Here is a 23,983-nt window from a genome sequence, read left to right on the forward strand (position 1 = left end):
GGACTGGTTCTGGTCCATTCTTCCAGACAGATGTGCTCCAGGTTCTTCTGGTTAGATGGTGTTTGTGCACAGGAGCATCATGCCGGGGGCTGCATTTCATAAACTGAGACTGGGCACCATGATAGAAAGGAAAGAAATGGATGGTGCAAATTACAAGGAAACCCCCTATGGATGGTGAATTTCCTGTCATGGCCCAATCAAAGCCATGATCTAAATTCAAATGATATCTTAAATTTGCCTGGTAGAACAGACCAGCATCACTCTCAGGACAAAGCTGAGATATACTTACCCACAAAAATATGAAAGTGAGGGGATAGCATACAAACAAATGTTCCATTTTTTGTTTTTTGACTGCACACGAGGGAACATTAAATCAGGATGAAGCCATAGCAATCACATCCTACACGCTCCTACATGCCATAGTGTTATATACCTTTGTCAAGAAGCAGAGGCGAGGAGCAGCCCTTGTAAGTCTGCACAGCCGAGGTTTCTGGAATGATGACACAGCATCATGTGTAATAGATGAATAGTAGCAAGCAGTAGATCATAAGTCGCTTGCAGAGCAGCTCCAGTAGAGCAAGTCAAGGGTCAGGATAGGCAGCAAAGCAGCAAAGTCAATAACCAGGCTGACAGTGAGGGCTGGCAGCAAACAAACAAAGTCAATAAACAGACCGACAGTGAGGACTATGTCAATAATCAGCAGGAGCCAGGATACACAGTAATAAAAAGACAGAGAAACACTAAGGGGCAAATTCACTAAAGTTGAAGTTGCGCCAGCGCCGCACTTCGCCAGGCGTTGTTTTGCTGGCACTACACAAATTCGCTAAAATACGAAGTTGTGTTCAGGGAGGTGAACGGTAGCGAAGTTGTGCCACCGTTAGGCAAAGCGAAGTTACACTAGCGATGCCAAATTTGCATACGCCGCGAAGTTAAAATATAATGGACGTTTATGCTGCACCAACTACATTACACTATACAAGCCCAGGAAACCTTTAAGAAATAAAGATGTTCTATTGCCCTACACATGTGCCCACTGTATCGTTGAGTTGCCATATGTTAGGAAATGTAGGGGGCAAGGAGGGTATCCCCAAAAAATGTACGCTATTTTTCATACTATCACCCTTAAAAAAGTAAAAGACGCCAGCGTTTTTTGGGACTTAGAAAAAAATTTCAACTATCTATTGTATTGAACTTCGCCTGGTCTGACCTGGCAAAGTAAAATCTGGCGCTACAGGTAACGTTCAGTAAAATGCACAAGTTAGTGAATTAGCGTAGTTACGTCCCTTCGCCATAGCGCAACTTCGCCAGGCGTAAGGGTGCAAAGTATCGCTAGAGTAAGTCCACTTCGCTAGCAAATTTACGCCAGCACCTGTTAGTAAATCGGCGAAGTAACGAAATGACGTCATGCACAGTACTATTGAGCAGACCAAAGAAAAACTCAAATACAGTATATTGCCTTGTGAAATCGTGCCAATAGTGGAGCGGGTAAGGCATAGTATCCCGACACATAGGCAGTGTGATCAGTAAATAGGGAGGCTTAACAGGTTACAATCTAACTAGGAAAAAGCAGATACAAAGTTGAAGGAACATAGGGCCAAAAAAAAATTAGGAGCTAGGTAATCATGGAAGATGCCCTCAAAGTATCTGTGTCTGCACATTGATATTTGAAATGGTCACAGTTTAAATTACCTGTCATACCTAAACCATAACAATTGATTTCAATCCTGTCGTGTAGACCGTTGAGATTTATCGATACAGAACCAACGATTTGCCAAGAAATACATCATATACTGTAGCTGTGTGTCTCATAAGAGACCATTAGAAGGTAGGAAGAGTACCGGAAAAGACCAAATTGAAATAAAATAGAATCGTCTTTACCACATGCCTTAGAGATGTCAAAGAACTAGGTTACCGTGATGGTTTTGCCGATCCATACAGTGTTAGAATGGGGATCATTTCACAGACTTCTGTAGTTTGCACAGTAGTAAGTAGTGGGTCTTTGACTACAGGAGAGTTTTATGGCACTGGGAAATTTGGCAGGGGAACCATTATGCAACTCTGCCATAGTGGGATTGTGCCTTCCTACAGCTCTTAAAAGTGCAGGATATACTATAATTTCTTGTATTATATATATAGAGAGAGAGAGAGGATAAGAAACAGAATAGTTAGTTAACAAGAATTCAAAGGAAACTCTTCATGTTCTTCACCGTTGTGTTGTCTTCCCTTTGTGCTTGCATTTGTGCTTGTTCGTCTGCATCTGTCTTAATTTGGTTGTTTGTCCATTCCCATCCACCGTAGGGTAGAAGGACTTGCTCTCAGTGGGACGTGTTGCTCTCCTTGGTGTGCTCTTCACTTTGCTGTATGATTTGGTTAACCTGAATGTAAAGACTTTTTAAGTTCCTATTCTTTTCTTTTGTTTCCTTGCGCATGTTCCATTAGGCTGCCTTGACATCATAACAACAAGCAATGGTAGGTGCTTTCATATTTTTTAATTCATTTTGCTGATTTTTATTTTTTTTTATTTTGGTTTAACCAATGCAATTTTTTTATGTATTTTCACAATGCTTTGAGTTTTATGAAAAATATATATTATGGAAATGATCAGGAACTGTGGCTGAATGCTTTATTTTAAGATTGTGTGCAATATTCCTACAAACACATACAGATATTAATAATATAAGTATATCAAGTATAACAAATGAACTGGTCTCTTCCAACATCAAAGGGAAACCAACAAACAAGAAAAAATTTACATTAACTTTTCTTTTGAATTTGTATTCTCCGCATATTCACGGAATGTTATTAGTTTAGGAACTGTAGGATAAACCATGGATGGGTGGCTTTACATTTAGGGGGTTATTTGTCAAAGGTCGAATTCGAATTTATGTGAAATTTTCTACTCTAATAAATTTGAATGTACTCACATCTCGAATTTGAAAATTCTAATTTACCATTCAAACCGTAATAAATCTGCCCCTTAAAGTACCTCTAAAAAACACTGGATGTGAGTATGCAAAATGGTAATATGGGTATGGGATCTTATCCAGAGCGCTCAGGACCTGGGGGATTCCAGATAGTAGGTCTTTCTGTAATTTGGATCTCCCTACCTTTAGTTACTAAAAAAAATAATTTAAACATTAATGGGCACATTTACCTAGGGTCGAATATCGAGGGTTAATTAACCCTCGATATTCGTCCGTCGAAGTAAAATCCTTCGACTTCGAAAATCGAAGTCAAAGGATTTAACGATATTCCTACGATCGAAGGAATAATCGTTCGAACGATTCGAAGGATTTTAATCCATCGATCAAAGGATATTCCTTCGATCAGAAAATTGTTAGGAAGCCTATGGGGACCTTCCCCATAGGCTAACATTGGCCTCGGTAGGTTTTATGTGGGCGAAGTAGGGGGTCAAAGAATTTTTTAAAGAGACAGTACTTCAACTATCGAATGGTCCAATAGTCGAGCGTTTTTTAGTTCGAATCGTTCGATTCGAAGGTCGTAGTCGAAGGTCGAAGTAGCCCATTCAGTAGCAAAAAATTCAAACTATTTTTCCTTTATTCCTTCACTCAAACTAAGTAAATGGGCCCCTAGCATTTAAAAAAAAGAATTTTAACATTAAGGGGCAAATTCATCAAGGGTCGAATATCGAGGGTTAATTAACCCTCGATATTCGACTGGGAATGAAAATCCTTCGACTTCGAATATCAAAGTCGAAGGATTTTGCGCGAATAGTTAGATCGAACGATCAAAGGATTATCCTTCGACCAAAAAAACTTAGCCAAGCCTATGGGGACCACATTGGGTTTGGTAGCTTTATAGGTTGCGAACTAGGGGGTCGAAGTTTTTTCTTAAAGAGACAGTACTTCGACTATCGAATGGTCGAATAGTCAAACGATTTTTAGTTCGAATCCTTCGATTCTAAGTCGAAGTCATAGTCGGAGGTCGAAGTAGCCAAAAAAACACTTCGAAATTCGAAAGTATTTTTTCTTCTATTCCTTCACTCGAAGTTAATGAATTGGTCCCTAACATTAAAATAATAATTAAACCCAGTAGGATTGCTTTGTTTCCAATAAGGATTAATTATATCCAAGTTTGGCTCAAGTACAAAGTACTGTTTTATTAGTATTATTGGGCATATATATAATAACCACACATCCCAATGCAATTGGAACCAATATATATATATATTTTATGTAGAAAACAGTTAAGGAACTAATAATGTATCACAAAATATCCAATGTGCGACAAAAAATAATAACAAAAAAATACGTTTATAAAGTATAAAAACAGCATTCTCTATTAAAAGCAGCATTTGGTTGTTACTTTTTAAACAATGTTGCCAAAGTCTTAGTTCCCCAGCAAAGACAGGTCTATTAATCAGCTGCCTTGTCTTACATTGTATCAACAGTCTGAGCCATCAGAGAAGAGTATAGAAAGGGACAAACACTGCTTTCAATACATATACAAATAACTTAATAACCATAGAGCAGTTGTAATGAATTTACATTGCAAATCTGCTCAGAATTATGTAGGCGAAAAAATATTTTATGGGTTGACATTCCCTTTAAATGCCCAAGCCTAAGATGCAGTAGCTGTTCACATAAAGAAGTCAAGTTCTGCCATAGCCTAAACGCTGCTGTCCATTAATCCTTTTGAAGAATTTGGTAGAGACCCTGTTCCGATGCATAAATAATGGAAATTGCTGTAAAATGGGCTTCTCGAAGCACCGCAGCAGCTCAGGTTTTTGTGGGTTATTCAGTTCTTATATCTCATTTCTGTATTTGGAATAGATATGTACTATGGGATGTTTGGTTGGTAGATAAGTGGAAAAAAGCTAATTCAGATACCCTATCCACAAAAACCTCATTACTGAAAGAAAAATATTGCTCTGAGAGCTACTGTGCTCTTGACCTAACAATCTCAATCATAGTTTACATGAGGCAAGCATTTCTTTCCCAAAAAAACCCCACATTGGATGACATTGTGTCTAACAGAGATTGTACCCCAATGCACTATGCAGTTTGTCCTTATCTTACAAATGTACCTGCCAGGAAAAGAAAGATTAAATCAAAGTATGCTTGCATGGAAACCTAGCTTGCCTGCTAGAGCTAAGTGCAGCATATTATATTTTCAATATATGTATATATATATATATATAGGGGGTTGTTTATCAAAGTCCAAATTTATCTCAATATTTTCTGAAAAAAACTTAGACCAAATCTGCATGGGTTTTTTGGGATTATTGATTAATACAATTTTCAGAATATTTTGTGTGCTGGAAAAAACCCGAAAAAATCGTGAAAAATCAGATTTTCACGATTTTTTTGGATTTTTCACTCGAAAAATTTTGCCCGAAAACTTCGGGGTATTGCCAAAAACCCGGCGCACATCAAAAAATCATTGAGACTTCTCCCATCGACTTATATGCAACCTCGACAGGTCTGAGATGCCGGATTTTCTGATTCCGACTTTTCCATCCTCAGGGTTTAATAAATTCCAATTTTTTTTTTAAAAAAAGTCAGATTTTATATAAAAAAATCACAAATTTGTCATGATTTTTGTATTCGGAGTTTAGTAAATAACCCCCTTAGTGTCAATGAGGCAAGATGATGGAGGTCCCTGCCCTGTACAGCTTATCTAAATGGGAGGATAATTTACAGGGGATATTAATTGCTGTATGTTACAGTGGGTGCCATATAGGCGCCAGTTCAGGTGTTATTCAAGTGTTCCGAGAGGTCATTTTGTTCTAAATAAATAGGTATTTAGACTAATATCCTAAACTGATTCAAATATTTGGACATCTCCCCTAAAACAAACTGGAAAGAAATATTTATTTTCCTGGTATAGAAATGCATCAAAATGTTTTCTGCACCCACGCATCAAGAAAAACTGAGATTGAAGGGTACACACCCCCACACTTGTGTTGAGTTTACAGGCTTGGCCAATTAATCTCTGCTGAGAACTGACTAAATACATAGACCAGGAAATTGGTAGGCATGGCCATCAAATTGGGTAGGGGGCACGATCCCTCCAAAACTGTATTTTATAAACATACTTGGGCCCATGTCCAGCACAAGTGGGTTATAGTGCATACACTTTCATTTAAGCCTCAGGCAGTGGCTGCTGCTCTTTCAGATATAGTAGAACATACTATGTGCCATCAGCACTTCTTGCTTGCCATATAAATGCCACTATTTGGGACGACTGTCATACCTTCTAACTTAATAGAGGAAGCAGACCCTGCGGTTGCTGGGGGGGAGGGGCAGGAGTGTAGAGGGCCCAGTAAGGCCCTAATTAATGAGCAGTTGTAATATATCTTGGTAGAATAGGTCAATTTACCAATGTGTTGGGCCCCAAAGTTCAATTTGCTTTGAGGCCCAGGAACATCTAGTGCTTCTAAATCAATTCTAATCCAAACAGTTTTTGTCAAGCCCCTTCTGTTACATGTCCATGATGTTGGACTGTCCCATAGAAAATAAAACAGGCGGAATAATGTCCCAAACTTTATGTTCCATGTGCCAATCTGGCTTCCTTAAAGGAGAATTAAAGCTTAAATAAAGAAGTAGCTAGAAATGTTGTACATTATATTCTGTGCTTCTGTACCAGCCCAAGGCAACCACAGCCTTTTAGCAGTAAAGATCTGTGTCTCCAAAGATGCCCCAGTAGCTCCCCACCTTCTTTTCTGCTGATTCACTGCACATGCTCTGTGCTGCTGTCACTTACTGAGCTTAGGGACCCACTCACAATATACAGTACACATAGAATAGAAATGTCACAATATAAGACTTGATAATTAGTGACGACCCCTAAGCTTAGCTTCTCAACAGCTGCTCAGAGCCCACTGAGCATGTGAGTGTCACAGACACTTTCCAAGATGGTGACCCCCTGTGACAAGTTTGAAGTCCTGGATCATTGCTGCTATTGACAAGCTGAAACTTTAGGCTGGTGCAATAAGTTCATTATATAAAGTATAGCATTTTTAGACATATTCATTTTTAGGGTTTAGTTCTCCTTTAAAGAAGTTGTTTACCTAAAACTTATCTTTTAGGGGGTTATTTATCAAAGGTCAAATGTTAGAGGTTTTTTTACACCTCAAATGATCTCAAGAAACTGATGGAAAAAACTCAGTTCTGTGAATTTGAGTTGCGAAACCCAAAAAGTCAAATTAATCGAGTTTTCTGAGGGAAATTACTCGAATCGCTCGAATTGATTGAGTTTTCGTCAAAACCCTCCGAAACAAATCATTATGAAGGCAATTAACATCTTCAAATGGTTCAAGGGACTTCTGCCATTGACTCCTACATGACCTTGACAGGTTTTAGATGTTGTATGTTCGTATTCAAACTATTTCCAGGGTCTGGCTATAATAAATCTCAAAAAATGAGATTTTTTTTAACATGAAAATGTGAGATTTGACCAAAAAATAACCTCAAAAACTCAAATTTTTATAGAAAACGCAACTCAAAACTTAGTAAATAACCCCCTTTATACGTGAGAGTGATATTCTGAGTCAATTTGCATTTGGTTTTCATGTTTTATTATTTGTGGTTCTTGAGTTATTTAGCTTTTTATTCAGCAGCTCTCCAGTTTGCAATTTCAGCAATCTGGTTGCTAGGGCTCAAATTACTCTAGCAATCATGCACTGGTTTGAATGAAAGACTTGTATATGAATAGGAGAGGCCTGGATACAAAGATATTTAGTAAAAAGTATCAATAACAATTAGGGGCCAATTCACCAAGCTCGAGTGAAGGATTCGAAGTAAAAAAACTTTGAATTTCGAAGTGTTTTTTGGGCTACTTTGACCATCGAATGGGCTACTTCGACCTTCGACTTCGAATCGAAGGATTCGAACGAAAAATCGTTCGACTATTCGACCATTCGATAGTCGAAGTACTGTCTCTTTAAGAAAAAACTTCGACCCCCTAGTTCGCCATCTAAAACCTACCGAACCCAATGTTAGCCTAAGCTTGCCTAAGTTTATTAACGATTTTATTAACGATTATTCCTTCGATCGAACTATTTGCGCTAAAATCCTTCGACTTCGATATTCGAAGTCGAAGGATTTTAATTCCCAGTCGAATATCGAGGGTTAATTAACTCTCGATATTCGACCCTTGGTGAATTTGTCCCTAAATGTGTAGCCTTAAAGAGCATTTGTTGTTTTTTCTTCTAACTCTGGAAGAAGACTATTAATGCTATAAAAATAAATAATGAAGACCAATTGAAAAATTGCGTAGAATGAGCCATTCTATAACATACTAAAAGTTAAATACTTAAAGATGAACCACCCCTTTAATTCCTATAGACAAGCTCATGTGATACAATTTTCAACATGGGCCATATAACATCAGTTATTGCCTGGAGCTTGATATGTCAGTACAACCCTGCAAAAAACGTCTTATTTAGAAGTACAGTAAGGGCTTTGGCTTGGACTTAGGGTTGCCACCTTTGCTGATGACTAAACCCGAACACATGGGACGGGGCAGATAACATTGGGGGTGGGGCAGTGATGTAGGAACAGGCATGATGACATCAGAGGTGGGCTCAATGATGGTGGAGTTATGACACCAGACCAAGGTTATTGCTACAACTCTGAATGCAAAAATCATGATTTTAAAAAGTTTTCGGAATTTATTAAACCCAGAGGATGGAAAAGTCTGAAAATCCGGCATCTCAGACCTGTCGAGGTTGCATATAAGTCAATGGGAGAAGTCCCAATGATTTTTTGATGTGCGCTGGGTTTGTGCAATACTCCGAAGTTTTCCGAGTTTTCGGGAAAAATCTAAGTTTTTGGGTGAAAAATCTTGAAAATCAGATGAAAAATCAAAAAAAAAAAATAGTGATAGTAAGTAAGCCATGCTGAGGTGAGTATCTTTCATGTATTGGCCAGATTATTGTTTAGGTTTCACAAGGCTGAAAACCGAACAGAAAGTTCAGACCCAAACAGGCCTTACAAAAACCGAACTGTTCGGGTCAAAACCGAACAGGTGGCAACCCTACTTGTAATGCATTTTTGCAACTTGTAATTATTGATAAAAAAAAAAAAGAGGAAAAAAAAACGATTTTTGAGCACTAATAGCACAGGATAGCACAATGTCATGGGGTCAATTAACACTAAGGGAGTTATTTGTGTTTTTCACAAAATTCTAGTTTTCGAGGGGTTTTTGTTGTGAAAAGTCACACTTTTGGGTTAAAAAAAAAACTAGAATTTTTCAAGATTTATTATACCTCTGGAAATTGCTAGAATTTGATAATACACCATCTAATAACTTTCAAGTTCATATAGGAGTCAATGGCAGAGGTTTTTCCCAGAAAACTTGATCAATACGAGAGATTCAAGATTTTTTCCTGCTGTAAACTCGATTCATTCGAGTTTTTTTTTGGGTTGTTAACCTTGAACTTGCTTATTAGAGTTTTTTCCATTTTAGTTTGTTCTTAAATTAGAAACCATTCGAGTTGTGAGTTAATTCAAGGTATAAAAAAACTCAAAAATTCGACCTTTGATAAATAACCCCCTATAAGTGAAAAATTTTCACAAATCTACAATAATGTTCAATGAGTTTAATTCAGGATTTTTGAAATAGTGGAAGGCTTTCCCGCTGTTCTTAGAAGCTGTAATTCAGCAACATCTGCTGAGCCCCAGGTTACCCCCTTTGAGCTTTTATCAAAATGGATGAGTTTTGTTGCTCACCAGCTCAATGTATACAATAAAAGTCACAGCTGTTATGGTATGATAATTACTTTAATCATTATTTAAGGGAAAAAAGACATCTATACATCTACTTGATGTATGTAACCGGGAACCAGAAGTTTTGTGCTATCGTGTACTGTTAGGCGCTGATGCAACTAAATTTCCATTGCCTTAAGTATTTCATTATTATTAATTATTATTAATTCTTAGGACTGATGTACAAACTGGCAGCAGCCCTACAGTGAAACCAAATGCAAATACAAACCCTTGAAACATGTTAGCGACCCCAAAACTATGACCCATTAGAGCTGTAGAATTTTTGTTTTAAATTACCGTATATACTCGAGTATAAGCCAACCCGAGTATAAGCCGAGGTACCTAATTTTACCTATGAAAACTGGGAAAACTTATTGACTCTAGTATAAGCCTAGACACAACTACAGCCCTGTCTCCCAGCAGCGCACATTCTGCCAAAGCGACCCACCCAGCGATCAACCGGACTTCTTTGCAAAGTTGATGGTGACAGAGAATTGCCAAAAGGATTACTGTGTGCATTGTCCCACTGTCCCACTACCATGTGCAGAGGGCGCTGTGTGATATTGCCATCACTGTTAATCTTTCGTATAACCAACAGAGGGTGCTGTGTGATATTGCAGTCACTGTTATTCTTTCATATAACCAACAGAGGGTGCTGTGTGATATTGCAGTCACTGTTATTCTTTCATATAACCAAGAGAGGGCGCTGTGATATTGCAGTCACTGTTATTCTTTAATATAACCAACAGAGGGTGCTGTGTGATATTGCAGTCACTGTTATTCTTTCATATAACCAACAGAGGGTGCTGTGTGATATTGCAGTCACTGTTATTCTTTCATATAACCAACAGAGGGCACTGTGTGATATTGCCATCACTGTTAATCCTTCATATAACCAACAGAGGGCACTGTGTGATATTGCAGTCACTGTGATATTGCAGTCACTGTTATTCTTTCATATAACCAACAGAGGGCGCTGTGTGATATTGCAGTCACTGTTATTCTTTCATATAACCAACAGAGGGCGCTGTGTGATATTGCAGTCACTGTTAATCTTTCATATAACCAACAGAGGGCGCTGTGTGATATTGCAGTCACTGTTAATCTTTCATATAACCAACAGAGGGCGCACTGTTATTCTTTCATATAACCAACAGATGGCACTGTGTGATTTTGCAGTCACTGTTATTCTTTCATATAACCAACAGAGGACGCACTGTTATTCTTTCATATAACCAACAGAGGGCATTGTGGGATATTGCAGTCTCTCCCCAAGTGAACTGTTGGTATAGGAATGATTAAAAGTGACTGCAATCTCAGATACTCGGGTCGGGTACCGCTGACCCAAGTATATTAGATTTTTTCAGCACATTTTGGATGCTGAAAAACTCGGCTTATACTCCAGTATATACGGTATGTATTTTTTACGGAAGAGCACTGGAGCCAGCAAAAAAAAAAATTCTGATGATATATGATTTTTAATCTCATAATTCAGATTTTTAATCTCATAATTCAGATTTTTAATCTCATAATTACCGTATATACTCGTGTATAAGCCAACCCGCGTATAAGCCGAGGTACCTAATTTTACCTAGAAAAACTGGGTAAACTTATAGACTCGTGTATAAGCCTAGACACAACTAAGACCCTTTATGCTACAATCACTACAGCGCAAACTAAATCACTGAAAATTTGTCCCCCCCCAGTGGATTTATATTACAGATATTTTTCAGCTGAGACAAAATATACTTTCCACTAGCAATTATACACACATAGACACACATATACTTTACACACACATTCTTCCCACAAAATAATCACACACACATACTATACACACAAACTCCCCACACATATACTATATACACACACAAACTCTCTACCCACACCATCATACAAAGACACACACATATACTATATACACACACTCCCCACACAATAATTACAAGGCTGATAACATATATTAATGCAGAGCCAGGGTGTCCAACCTGTAGACTTCCAGCTGCACTATAGGAACTGCACAACATAGGGAAGCAGGTGCAAGTGCAACAATAACTGGCACATACACGGGTTGAGTGACAGGGAACACCTGGAGGGTTGCTCAGGCCTGCAAGTGAGGGAGGATCCCCGGCCTGTAGTGGTTGTTGCTACCACCGCACTCTTTTAAGCCGCTCCCTGTACTGTTAGCTTGTTTAGAAAGAAAAGGCCCCAGTCGTAGGACTTTGCTGTGCGCCTGCTCTTACCTGGGTCCCGGCGGCGCTCCGTTCATAGGCCCAGGCTGCGGGGAACGCAGGAACCAGCGGGTCGGTAAAGGTGGCGGGAGGGTAGCTGTCCATCTTCCTGGAAACTGGGAGCCTGCAATTTCCTCGCTTTCTTGCCTCCTGCCAGCCCCTTACCTCATCCCTGGGAGGCGGCAGCGGTGTTGACGCAGGCTGAGGGACGGACGGACTGCAGGGAGAGGGGTTACCTCAGACTTTCACACTCCGTGGGATCTTGGAATTCAAGCTGCGCCCCCATGTCGCTTTATTTCCCAGCATGCATCGCTCATGGCGGCGCCTCCTCTCCTCTCTCCCCCTTGTGCTGAGAAAGTTTCTAATACTGGTAGTTCTCTGCAAATTTACCGGTGAGGCAGCTGTCTTCTGCCTCCTACCGTATTTCATCTACAATAGGTTTTTCTATCATTGTACCATACTTACCCGAGTATAAGCCGAGGTCAATTTTTTCAGCACATTTTGGGTGCTGAAAAACTCGGCTTATACACGAGTATATACGGTATGACTATAAAACGTCTAAATTATGACTTTAGTCTCATATTTATAAAAAATCAAAATTATGACTTTTAGGGGGTTATTTACTGAACTCTGAATGCAAAAATCACAAAAAAAACTTGTGATTTTTGTTTATAATATCGGACTTTTAAAAAATCAAGAAATTTCCAGAATTTATTAAACCCCGAGGATGGAAAAGTCCAAATCTGAAAATCCGGCATCTCAGACCTGTCGAGGTTGCATATAAGTCAATAGGAGAAGTCCCAATGATTTTTTGATGTGCTCTGGGTTTCGTGCAATACCCTGAAGTTTCCAGTAAAAACTTGAGTTTTCTGGTGAAAAACCCAAAAAATTGCGAAAATCGCATATATATACCCGCTGGAGCCATTTGTTTTTAAAACAGCATTGGAAAGGGAGATGATGATGATGATGATGGGGTCTCCTGGGCTTTAATTTGGGACTAATGAGAGGCCACCAGTAAAAATTGTTAAAGGGCCATTATATTTGACTAATAGAAATATTAAAAGGTGGCCCTATAGTTGTCCACTTGGCTGGAAGTTTCCTTATCACCACCCACAGTCATTTTATCTGCTTGCAAAAAGCCACAATGAGGAGTTCCCTAGCGGGTCCAGTTATGGTATGATGTCATTACCAGTAAAAATAAATATTTTTTTAATATTTCTGCTGGAAAATGTAGGTATTATGTGGCCATGCCCCTTGCACATATCACAGACAAATAGCAGGAATGTGTGAGGACTGTATCTGTATGGTAACATAGTGTAGTAAATTTAACTTACTCTGGTGGTCCAGTGGTGCGGCGGGGACGCTTGCCATGCCGCTCTGTGTCAGACGCCATCTTAGATCCCTAAGGGCACGCGTGCCTCCCCGATATTTAAAGGCGCTGGCGTGATGACGTCAGTGTGCAATGGCGCCAAATTTGAAAAGTATAAAAGGCTTATTAAAGCCACAGGACCTTGCCCGTGATAGGTTATACCTGGTGCTTTTCAGCTTTTTGCTATCTTGTATTCTGATCCAGTTGATTCTTGTTTTTGACTATATTGAACTATTGCTATTGACTATATTGAACTTCTGATTCCTGACCATTACCTGTTATACGACTACCTCTTCTGCTAAATCCTTGCTGATTAATTACCCGGTTTGACCCTTGCCTGCCTGACTACGCTTAAGCTGGCCATAGACGCAAAGATCTGATCGTACGAATCGAGGATTCGGACGATTTTCGAACCGTGTGTGGAGAGTCCCGACATTTTTCGTCCAGCGGAGATCGGTCGTTTGGTCGATCGGACAGGTTAGAAAATTTCTGTCGGCTGCCGATAATATCTCTGCGTGTATTGCCGATCGTACGATTTTCAGTGGGAGACTGTCACTAGCTTTGGTTGGACATAGATATCGTACGATTGCTGTCAGGGGCAGAACATTGCTGATCTGTTCTTTAACTAATCTGACTGGTAAGACTTTGATCTGAATGGTTAGTGGCGGGTCGGGAGATGGGAAAGTCCGATCGTACAATGATTCGTACGATCGGATCTTTGCATCTATGGCCAGCTTTATTCTCTTCCTGCCCCGACCCGGCCTGATCTGACTTCGATTTCGTCTCACGCCTTGTGACCTTCAGCCCTACAAACTCTGCCTTGCTGTTGTGCCCCTCTGCTTGTCCAGAACCCTTCACCTTGCATTTCTTGTTTTAAGACCTGGTGGCATCTGAGTAGCTGAGGGCTCCTCCTGAGGCCAAAGGCGGCTGCTAGAGGCAGAAGCACAAGCCGAGACCAGGCTGCTTGGCATTGGTTCTAGATTTTGGGTGCCAACCGTTACACATAGTCACTAAGGTTAACAATGATTTTTTTAGAGTTATACTGATCCAAAGTAAAGAAAAAAGCAAGATTTATTGCTGACAGTTAAAGATTTTGTGCTGCCATGTTATTAGATCCATGCTGATACTGACAAATAGGAGCCACTCGTGGAACAAAGCAGCTGACAGGCTGTAATTGTTATTTTGCCTCATCTTCATGGTACTTCCAATTTATGGCCTTTTTACCTGAACAAACAAAATCATTAAATGCGTGGTGCTGACGTCAGTACTGGGTGTAGGCGCATGATGTGGCTCCTGATTCCTTTGCTGCGGTATGGTTGGGGAATTAAATAAAAATGCCAGGCTGTAGCTATAAGTTACTAAGCATTCAGCAACAAAAGGCTGTATCCGCACGACCCTTCATAATTGCACGCCCATATTCCATTGTGAAGCAGCCCGCCTTAGTGATGAATGGTTTAATTAGGCTTTTTTCACGGGAGCTGTCATTAAAATGAAAAACCTGGTTTTCTAGAGATGTTAAAGTAATCAGGTTAATAAAGTCAGGCCTGGATGGTACATCGTTCCCTACATTCCCCTCATTAGGCACCTTCTGAATCCTGCCAGAACGGAAGGGGGGCCCAGGAGGGTGGGAGACTCTCACCACTTTCAATTTAATCCATGACCATTCAAGAGGGACCTTTGGTAAAGAAGTTTGGGAATCTTGGTTGCGAGTAATACAGGAGGTAAAGAGGGCCCTGCTCATTGAAACTTAAGGAACTGTAAAGCTGGGGCTCAGTATGGCTTTTGTATATGTAGGACCAGCATTACTTTGTGACTGACATAAGCCTTTGAAAAACAGTTCATTGGGCAAGATCATTGCATTTAACGTTGATGTCCAACTGCTTTATGTACATATCTAATACTTTTGTATAGTAGTCTTTTTTTTAAAAAAAAAAATCCTGTTACCTTTGCCTAATGGAATACTTTGCACCTTATTATTACTTTAGCACACGAGTGAGTGCCTTGCGGATCAGCTAAATTATTTCCAGCTAGTCCTTGGTCTAATAATTGAATAATGTTTGGAGGCAAGCAAAGACAGGCAGGCAACTTGACTTTAAAATAACCACGTAGGAATCATTTGCATAATTATTCATTGTTTTCAATCCCTACCTTGTCCCAATACAAGCTGTTCACAGAATGTATTACCTTATGTTATCAAGATGGAGATGGAACGTCTCAGTTTCCTCGCTTTGGGTTATTTTATTCCTTGAATTTTAATTAATTCTAAATTGGTTACCTGAATCGGTTGTCAGGCCACTTCACAGCTGAGATGTAAGATTATAAGGGAATTATTATGGGGAATGTGGCACGGTGCTGGAATCCTGTCCTAATGCCAGCCCAGTATTGGATGTTATGGAACTCAATACCCTCGGCCCACGTTCATTCCAATTAAATATAGAGCCAAAGGGAATAAAGGAATATATAGGAAATAAAGATATAGGTCTAGAATAGAAATTGTCCTAGGCTTTTAGATCCTCTAGTACTCTGATAGGCCAGTCTGGCCTGTGCAACCCCCCTTATATTTGAGGCTTTCACCAATGTGGGACTCCATAAGCAGTTGCAGAGTAGTTACTAGGCAGCCCAATGAGACACATCCACAAAGGTTACTCTAGAGCAGTGGTCCCCAACCAGTAGCTCGTGAGCAACATGTTGCTCTCCAACCCCTTTGATGTTGCTCCCAGTGGCCTCACAGCAGATGCTTATATTTTAATTCCAGGCTTGGAGGCAAGTTTTGGTTTCATAAAAACCAGGTGTACTGCCAAACAGAGTCTCAATGTAGGTTGACAAGCCACATAGGGGCTGCCAAATGACCAATCACAGCCCTTATTTGGCACCCCGAGAACATTATTCATGCTTGTGTTGCTCCCCAACTCCTTTTACTTCTGAATGTTGCTCACGGCTTCAAAAGGTTGGGGATCCCTGCTCTAGAGACACAGGTACAGATGCTGCTCCATCAGAGAACAGAAAGGAACAGTACAGCAAACAAGGGTCCCATTACTGGTGCTGTCAGAATTCAGTACTCACTACTTTTTCACAGGGCATTTGGCAGTTTGGGAGAGATTCAGAGGGGTAACTATAGAGGAAGCAGACCCTGTGGCTGCAGCGGGGCCCGGGAGGTATAGGGGCCCCATGAGGCCCTAATTCATATACAATTTGAATAAATATTGGTAAAACAGGTCAACCTCTAGACATTTTGGGGGCCTGAAAAGTAATTTGTTGTGGGGCCTAGTAATATTTAGTTACACCACTGGAGAGATTTGTCTAGGAAATAACAATGCTAAAACTCCGGTATAACCTAATTTTAATAATATTATTTAAGAAAAAGAAATGGCCAGCCAGCTAATAATGGCCCTTTACAAGAATTTTATTAACCCAGTTCAGAAAAATACCTCCTGTTAAGGGAAAAAGCAGATGGAGCCATTTATATTATAAATAGGGTTAGAGTTCCAGCTCTTGTCATCTGGCTGAGCTCACCAGGGCCTCCCTCCTGAATTCCTGGACAGCTAAATTTCAAAATGCTAAATGGGGACCTTTTAAATCCCCTGACAGCACATTTGAGCTAGTTTCCTCTTGATTGTCCAGTCATGCTCATCCTAACATTCCCTGAAGTGTAGGATGTCTTACAACTATGGAGAGGAACGTGGGGCCCAGGCTGTGACAACCTGCTGGAGGACCATTCTATGGAGGCACTTTTACTACCTCCCTACACATGTAATTATTTTGAAAAACAAGCCCCTTTTTTATTAGGTGTTCTGTACACAATTAATAGTATTTTCAAGGACACATTCTGGATACGTTAAAAATCTTTACATCCTTTATTTGTTCACAACTTTTTACATATGAACAAATAAAGGATGTGAAGATTTTTAACGTATCCAGAATGTGTCCTTGAATTAAGTCCGTTGTAGTGAGAGAGTTGAAGGAATCCAATGCCAGGATGTGGGACTGGAGGTCACGTGAGTAGTTTGGACGAATGGGAAGCTCCACACTCGCAGCGAGGAAGTTTGTTTTTAATAGTATTTTCACCCCACCTCCATGCATGTATATTATAAATTAACAGTTCCTAGATGCAAATTTATGCTGGAATATCTGACAGATGGTGTAACTAATAGAGATGAATTTGGGCTTTATCATATGACAAATTAACATTTTCCATTTGGGAATGATGATTTCTCTAAAACACAAAACTCCCAGTTTTTGTAAAATCAATAATACCTGTATACATTTTATTTCAATAAATAAATATTTTATTACTTTTAAATTATACAATCTGCATTACACTGTGTGCATTTCTCAGCCACCATAAGGGAACATGCCCAGATTACGCAGTAGAATATTTAAACATGAAATGAAAATATAACAGAATTTAAAAAACAGACTCAAGATTGAGGAAAATCACTTTCCCGTAGCAGTCTATGATTTAGTGCTTTTTCTTGTGAGTTTTAATTAGTGAAGTGCACTTTCCAGCAAATAATCAATGTGATATACTCAGAGGGGAGGTTTCTGAGAACCAATTGTGATCACAATTAGAGTAAAAAAACAGCAAACCCCATAATATCCCCTGCTACAATCTTCTGTTCCTTCTTCAGAGGCACAGGTAAAAACAGGCAACTGAGGACAGGTTAGGGTGGAGCCATGCACCAATAATCAATATGTGGATAGGGGGGTGTTAAGTGGGTAAAAGGGCCACTTCTTTACATTTCCCCCCATGCTTCTCTCCCCTGTGCTGGACTGGGGTAGGAAAAAGCAGGTCACTAGCATAGATCACAGTTGTGCTCTCTATAAAACCATTTCTCATCTCGCCTCATGTGAGAAGACCCCCTAGTAGGCAAGCCAGTGTTATATCATTGCAAATATTGTTGCCATAGACAGATGCCAGGTGATATCGCCAGTCCAGTTGGTCCCTCGGGCCATGAGTGAAACTGATGCTTCAGAGAATTATCCAAAACTCATGGATTTTGGTATGATCCAAACTAGCTATTGGTATGATCCAAAATCTCAACTAACATTACTAAAAACAACTGAAATGGATTCTTATCTTACCAGAGCAAGAGCTTATCTAGTCCAAATGTAGTTTTTCGCAGCACTGGTCTGCAAAAATTTGCAGAGGGAATATTGTTCCAACAATATAAATGAAAAGTGTCACCAGTAGTTTAATATTCAACGGGGAACTCCACAAAAAAAAAAGCTTTCTCAAAAGTAAACATAATTTCAAGCAACTTTGCAATATACATCAATTTAAAAATATGCAGACTTTTCATTATTTTTAATGGTTTCCCTGTCTCTTGCTGATCTGTCTGACTACTTTGCTGAGCTGTCTGACTACTGTTACTTTGTATCAACAGCCATCTGTCCTTAGCTGCATCCTCCAAACTCCACAATTCCCTGCACACGTGATTTCAATAAGGAACAGAACATCCCAGTGCAATGCATTGTGGGTTATGTAGTTCCTGCATGTTGTCTGTAAGCTGTGGAGAAGTTGTTACAATGTGTAACATCAGTGTTTAGTCCCTCCTTCCCTGCCAGGATTTCAAATGATGCAGAAAGAGAAGAATTGTTATACAGCTGGATTTCTCAGCATAGAAAATGGCATTTATTCATACTTTTTGAGAAACAGGTTCTGTGTTATGTGGGCCTCTTTATCAAATTCTGGTTTGGAAGCTGGAGTTCCCCTTTAAATACATATGATGACAATATATTTATAAATACAATTTATTTAGATGTTTCAGCAGTTGCCTAGTCATAGTCTCATATCATAGTCTCATATATATTCAAAGGAGACTATGACTAGGCAACCTGTTGAAAAATCTAAGATATTATATATTATATTATATCCATTTATATAAAGGTGTGGGACCTATTATCCAGATTGCTCAGGACCTGGGGTTTTCCAGATAATGGATTTTTTCTGTAATTTGGATCTTCATACCTTAAGTCTACTATTAAATCATGTAAACATTGAATAACCCCAATAGGCTGGTTTTTCTTCCAATAAGGATTAATTATATCTTAGTTCGGATCAACTACAAGATACTGTTTTATTATAACAGAGAAAAATCAAATCATTTTTTAAAATTTGGATTATTTGGATAAAATGGAGTCTATAGGAGATGGCCTTTCTGTAATTCCGAGCTTTCTGAATAATGGGTTTCCGGATAGTGGATTCCATACCTGTATATAATGCTAATGCTTAGAAAAAGGAAAAAGACAAAAAACGGGATGCATGGTCAGCATAACTTAAACCAAAAATTGATAATATCAGGACCAGCATTCCCTATATAAAACATAATTATTTAACTTGTTTATATATATATATATATATATATATATATATATATATATATATATATATATATATATATATATATATATGAAATTTGCTAACTTGCCGTGAGTGCTCTCTTTAATGAAAATAGTAATACATGATTTGTCGATAGTGATGGCACACAAGTTCATCAAAATAAATTTCAAAAAAGGTTTATTGATCAGAAGTTTGTGTCTCACACAAGGACTTTTCTCAAGGAAAAAAAAAGAGAAAAGTCCTTGTGGGTGATCGAAACGTCGGATCAATAAACCTTTTTTAAAATTTATATTGATGAAATCCTGTGAGTGCCATCACTATCGACAAATTATATATATTTATATATATTAATGCTTCTTTTAAGGCATTTGGTGGTAACTGTATCAGGATTATTAACAGTCATTCTGTAGGCTCAGAGGTGCAGATGAAACGTCTAATTTACAATGAACCCTATAGAGTAGAACCTTTCACCTACTATGTATAATTAATGATAGAGAAACAGCTGCTTCGGATTTTATGAGGAAGGTTCTTTTTGTCGAGGGAGTTGAATAATTTCCATCGATGCCAGAAATACATCTTAAAAACCTTGTTAAGTAAGCATCTTCTTTCTGATTGGCTTGGCTAAGTTCACCCTAAGGCAGAGTATGAGAGTCTGCCCCTGCAATTCAGCCTATAATTTTGTGTTTATTGCTACATTCATAGCCCAAATGTACGTTAGAATGAACCACCTAAAAAATATACAAGTATATTTTGGTCCGATGAACAAATGATCCTCATATTCAGTCTCCCATGACACTGTCACTTTTGCAACCCATGTATTTATCTTACTTAAAGTATAAATGAGGCTCTATAAATGAGACTTGAGTCTTGATGGTAAGGCATCAAGGGTTACTTTGCAGAGTAAAATAAATATGAGCAATTTTTATAATTATGCATGCCTCCTAATTAAAGCCATTGGCCAGTTATCCCCAGCCATGCCCCAAGTCATGCTACCCACTTGCCTATAATCCTTGGTCCTTTTATTATCTCTGATTTTGGATGGTCCCATGAAAATAGGGATGAGGAGATATGAGCATGTGACAGCAGAGCCTTACATAAGTCATGATTTATTAAGAGAAAAATATTATATTTTTTTTAAATCCAAATTAATTCCTGTAGGACTTAAGTTTATCAGTTTTCATACTTTGTAGGTTCAAGCCCCACCACCTGGTCCAACATTTGGTAATGTCCCTCTTAGCCTGTAATAAGCAAGTCAGTATTAACCATACAGTCACTCAAGGGTCTGTGCTTAGGGTGGCAGCTTTAGGGGATTGTAATATAAATAATGAATAAAAATGTATAAAATAAAATTTCCCCAGTCTGCCGCCAGATATACACTGTGAAATAAATAGTAGCAGAGGTAAGAGGGTTGAGGGATACTGTGTTCTTTGGGGCCTGCTGATGTCCAATGCTTATACCAGCACCAGACCTAAATACAGACCAGGCAATAAGGTCACAGATACTATATATGTAAACATTGTTGTGTCTGTAACCATGTTCCTATAATTGTTATCTTTTTCTCTGCTTCCCTATGAATAACATGGGCATCAAGAGTTATTGCTATTGGCTGGCCAGTTGGGTAACTTTAGGGCCCCGGGTCCTAGTGATGTGCCCGACACCTGAGGATCTGCTGGTTTCCACATTCTGCAGGTTTTGGGCCTTACTCAGTCATCTCAGAGATGGAATGGTGGGGTACGGGTTGGAGGTGCTGGCTGGGTTTGGATTGGAAGTGGGTTGGGCACGGGTCGATTTTTTGTTCTACCCGCACGTCATTACCGAACCACCATCCCCCGGCAAAAATATTTTTCAAGACCCAACCTACGCTCTATGGTAATGGGACCTGCTTCCTCTATAGCAGTGATCCCCAACCAGTAGCTCGTGAGCAACAAGTTGCTCTCTGACCCCTTGGATGTTGCTCCCAGTGGCCTCAAAGCAGGAGCTTGTTTTTGAATTCCGGGCTTGGAGGCAAGTTTTGGTTGCATAAAAACCAGGTGCACTGCCAAACAGAGCCTCAATGTAGGCTGACAATCCACATAGGGGCTACTAAATGGCCAATCACAGCCCTTATTTGGCACCCCAGGAACATTTTTCATGCTTGTGTTGCTCCCCAACTCCTTTTACGTCTGAATGTTGCTCATGGGTTCTAAAGGTTGGGGATCCCTGCTCTATAGTTACGCCACCGCAGATAGCAACCCTAGTTCTAATACTAAGAACAAAGCTAAAATTCCATGACATATCTTTGGAAACCAATACAAAACCAGAAATACATGTAAATATTTTTCAATATGACGCTGCAGCCTTCTTCTGTCTGATTTCCTGCCTTTAACACTGCAAGCCATAAATGACATGCCAGTAGAGAATAGCGCTGCAGATGTTTGGAAGTTCCTCCCTGCAGAGTATGATAATTGAAATCTATAAAGAACCATCAAACTGCGCGTTGTCTTTAATTAGTAGGAACCAGTTCCTTTTAGCCTTGGTGTGCTTAACTGTTCCCTTCTTCCTCCATTATGTTACCAGCTGCTATAGATCATGTTCGTTGTTAAGGAAGAACATCAAGCTATTAAATTTAATTTTTCCAAAAATGGATGTTACATGCTCGCGTAGCGTGTAAAACGCCGTTATATGGTTGTTAGCGCTGGCAAAGGAAAGCTTGTCAGCAAGAAGAATCATGGCCTGTGACGTTTGGCACAAAGCAAATATCTTTCTCAAACCTGAAATTGTGTCTAAAAAGCCAACTTGTACAAGGGCTTCTGTATGGTGTTTTGGACATAGTGTGGCTCATTTATGAACAATGGCGCAAGTGCAAAACCATTGTCAATATCGTATGCAATTAAACACTGTTTGCACTGCATGCTGCACTGCTCACTATACCCAAAATGCTGGGTAAAACACTGCATTATGGGATGGATATTTGGCACTTTCCAATTAAATGGAAATTAATAAAAAAGTTATGTATGTTGGGGGTTTAGACAGAGCATTGCTGAAGATACTTTATGTTGACAGTTTAGACATTCACTGTTATTAAGTGTATTACCATTGAGGAGGGATAGCTTATATTAGTCCCAGGGGACCCAGACAGCATTTTGGGCCCCATCTTGTTCCCACGCAGACAAGACAAATACAACATTTCCAGCCCTCGAGGTAACAAGGGAGCAAGTCTTCCTGCAGAGGGAACCCTGATATTAACACCAGCTTTAATGTGCTGGTGGCTTCTACATTTGCATCTTCCTTTCTGCTGCACTAATCATGGAACCTTCACCATTTTAGTCCCAATATTCCTAATGGAGGCCCTGGTCATAAATACTACATGGGAAATTAATATTAATAAATATTGTCTAAAGCAGGCCTTGCATGCTTTGATCCATGCCTAATTTAGTGAAGGGCCAAATCCAATCCATTGGTCCCCTGGTTCACATTAAGGGCCTGTAGACATCTCGTCAGTATCAGTTGAGGAGGTCAAGGTTTTGGCACCATACTCAAGCTAATAAGCTTATTAGGACAGTCAGCAGATAATATCAGCTATTGTAACACCAGTTTAAGGTGTATGCTGAGAATTTAGATAGATGGAATATAAGGGACCAAAGGGCTCATTTAAAATGGCAAGAGCAGTGTACAAAGTGCAGTATCAGCTTATACCCACAATGGTGTACTATGCATGAAAAAGCTGAATATATTTACTCGTCAATGAACCTAAAACTGCCTTCAGTTCTGAAACTGAAGTTCAGTTACCCAGCATTCCAGTGCATTTTCATGAAAAGGCTGGCACAAGTCGCTCTCTGAGTATTGTATTATAGTACTGAAATTGTTATAATTATGTACAACGTTAACAAATCAATACACCAGGTTCTTATCATGTTATTTGTCTGCAATAAATCCATCAATGTTTAGGACAGAGAAAAAGAGCCAGGGCCACTTTAAGGCACAGGGTTGTGCCTAGCAGGCCCGGATTTGTGGCGATGCCACATAAGCCCGGGCCTAGGACGGCACATTTTTGGGGGCGGCATGCCGCCCAGCCGCTCTGTGGGGAGCCTGTGCCCCCCAGTGCTCCAGCGCTCGCACGCTGGTGCTTTTGCTCCAGCGTGGGGTAGTGCGGGCGGGCGCTAGGACCGCGCAGAGCACACGGCCTAGGGGCGCCCGCCCAGCGAATCCGGCGTTGGTGCCCAGGTGTGCCCTTATATACCCATACCCCCACAACCAATGTTTTGACATAACTGATAACTAGTGAAATGAGCGTCAAAATAATTTCGACACCCGCGACAATTGTTATAAGCGT

The 23,983-nt window shown here is 39.7% G+C and overlaps 1 protein-coding gene across 3 annotated transcripts in view; it reads left to right on the forward strand.

Moving 5' to 3' along the window:
* Window positions 1–23,983, forward strand: part of ppp2r2c.L (protein phosphatase 2 regulatory subunit B, gamma L homeolog) — a 100,160-nt gene that overhangs the window by 41,879 nt on the left and 34,298 nt on the right. For 2 of the 3 annotated variants that reach the window (XM_041587814.1, XM_018228555.2), the window contains one exon: window positions 2,440–2,469. The exons of the other annotated variant lie outside the window; for it this stretch is intronic. In XM_041587814.1, the coding sequence (XP_041443748.1) occupies window positions 2,440–2,469 (30 nt within the window). The remainder of the gene's footprint in view (window positions 1–2,439; window positions 2,470–23,983) is intronic. 3 annotated transcript variants of the gene reach the window in all.

This window comes from Xenopus laevis, chromosome 1L, assembly GCF_017654675.1.
Source record: "Xenopus laevis strain J_2021 chromosome 1L, Xenopus_laevis_v10.1, whole genome shotgun sequence".
NCBI classification, from domain to species: Eukaryota; Metazoa; Chordata; class Amphibia; order Anura; family Pipidae; genus Xenopus; species Xenopus laevis.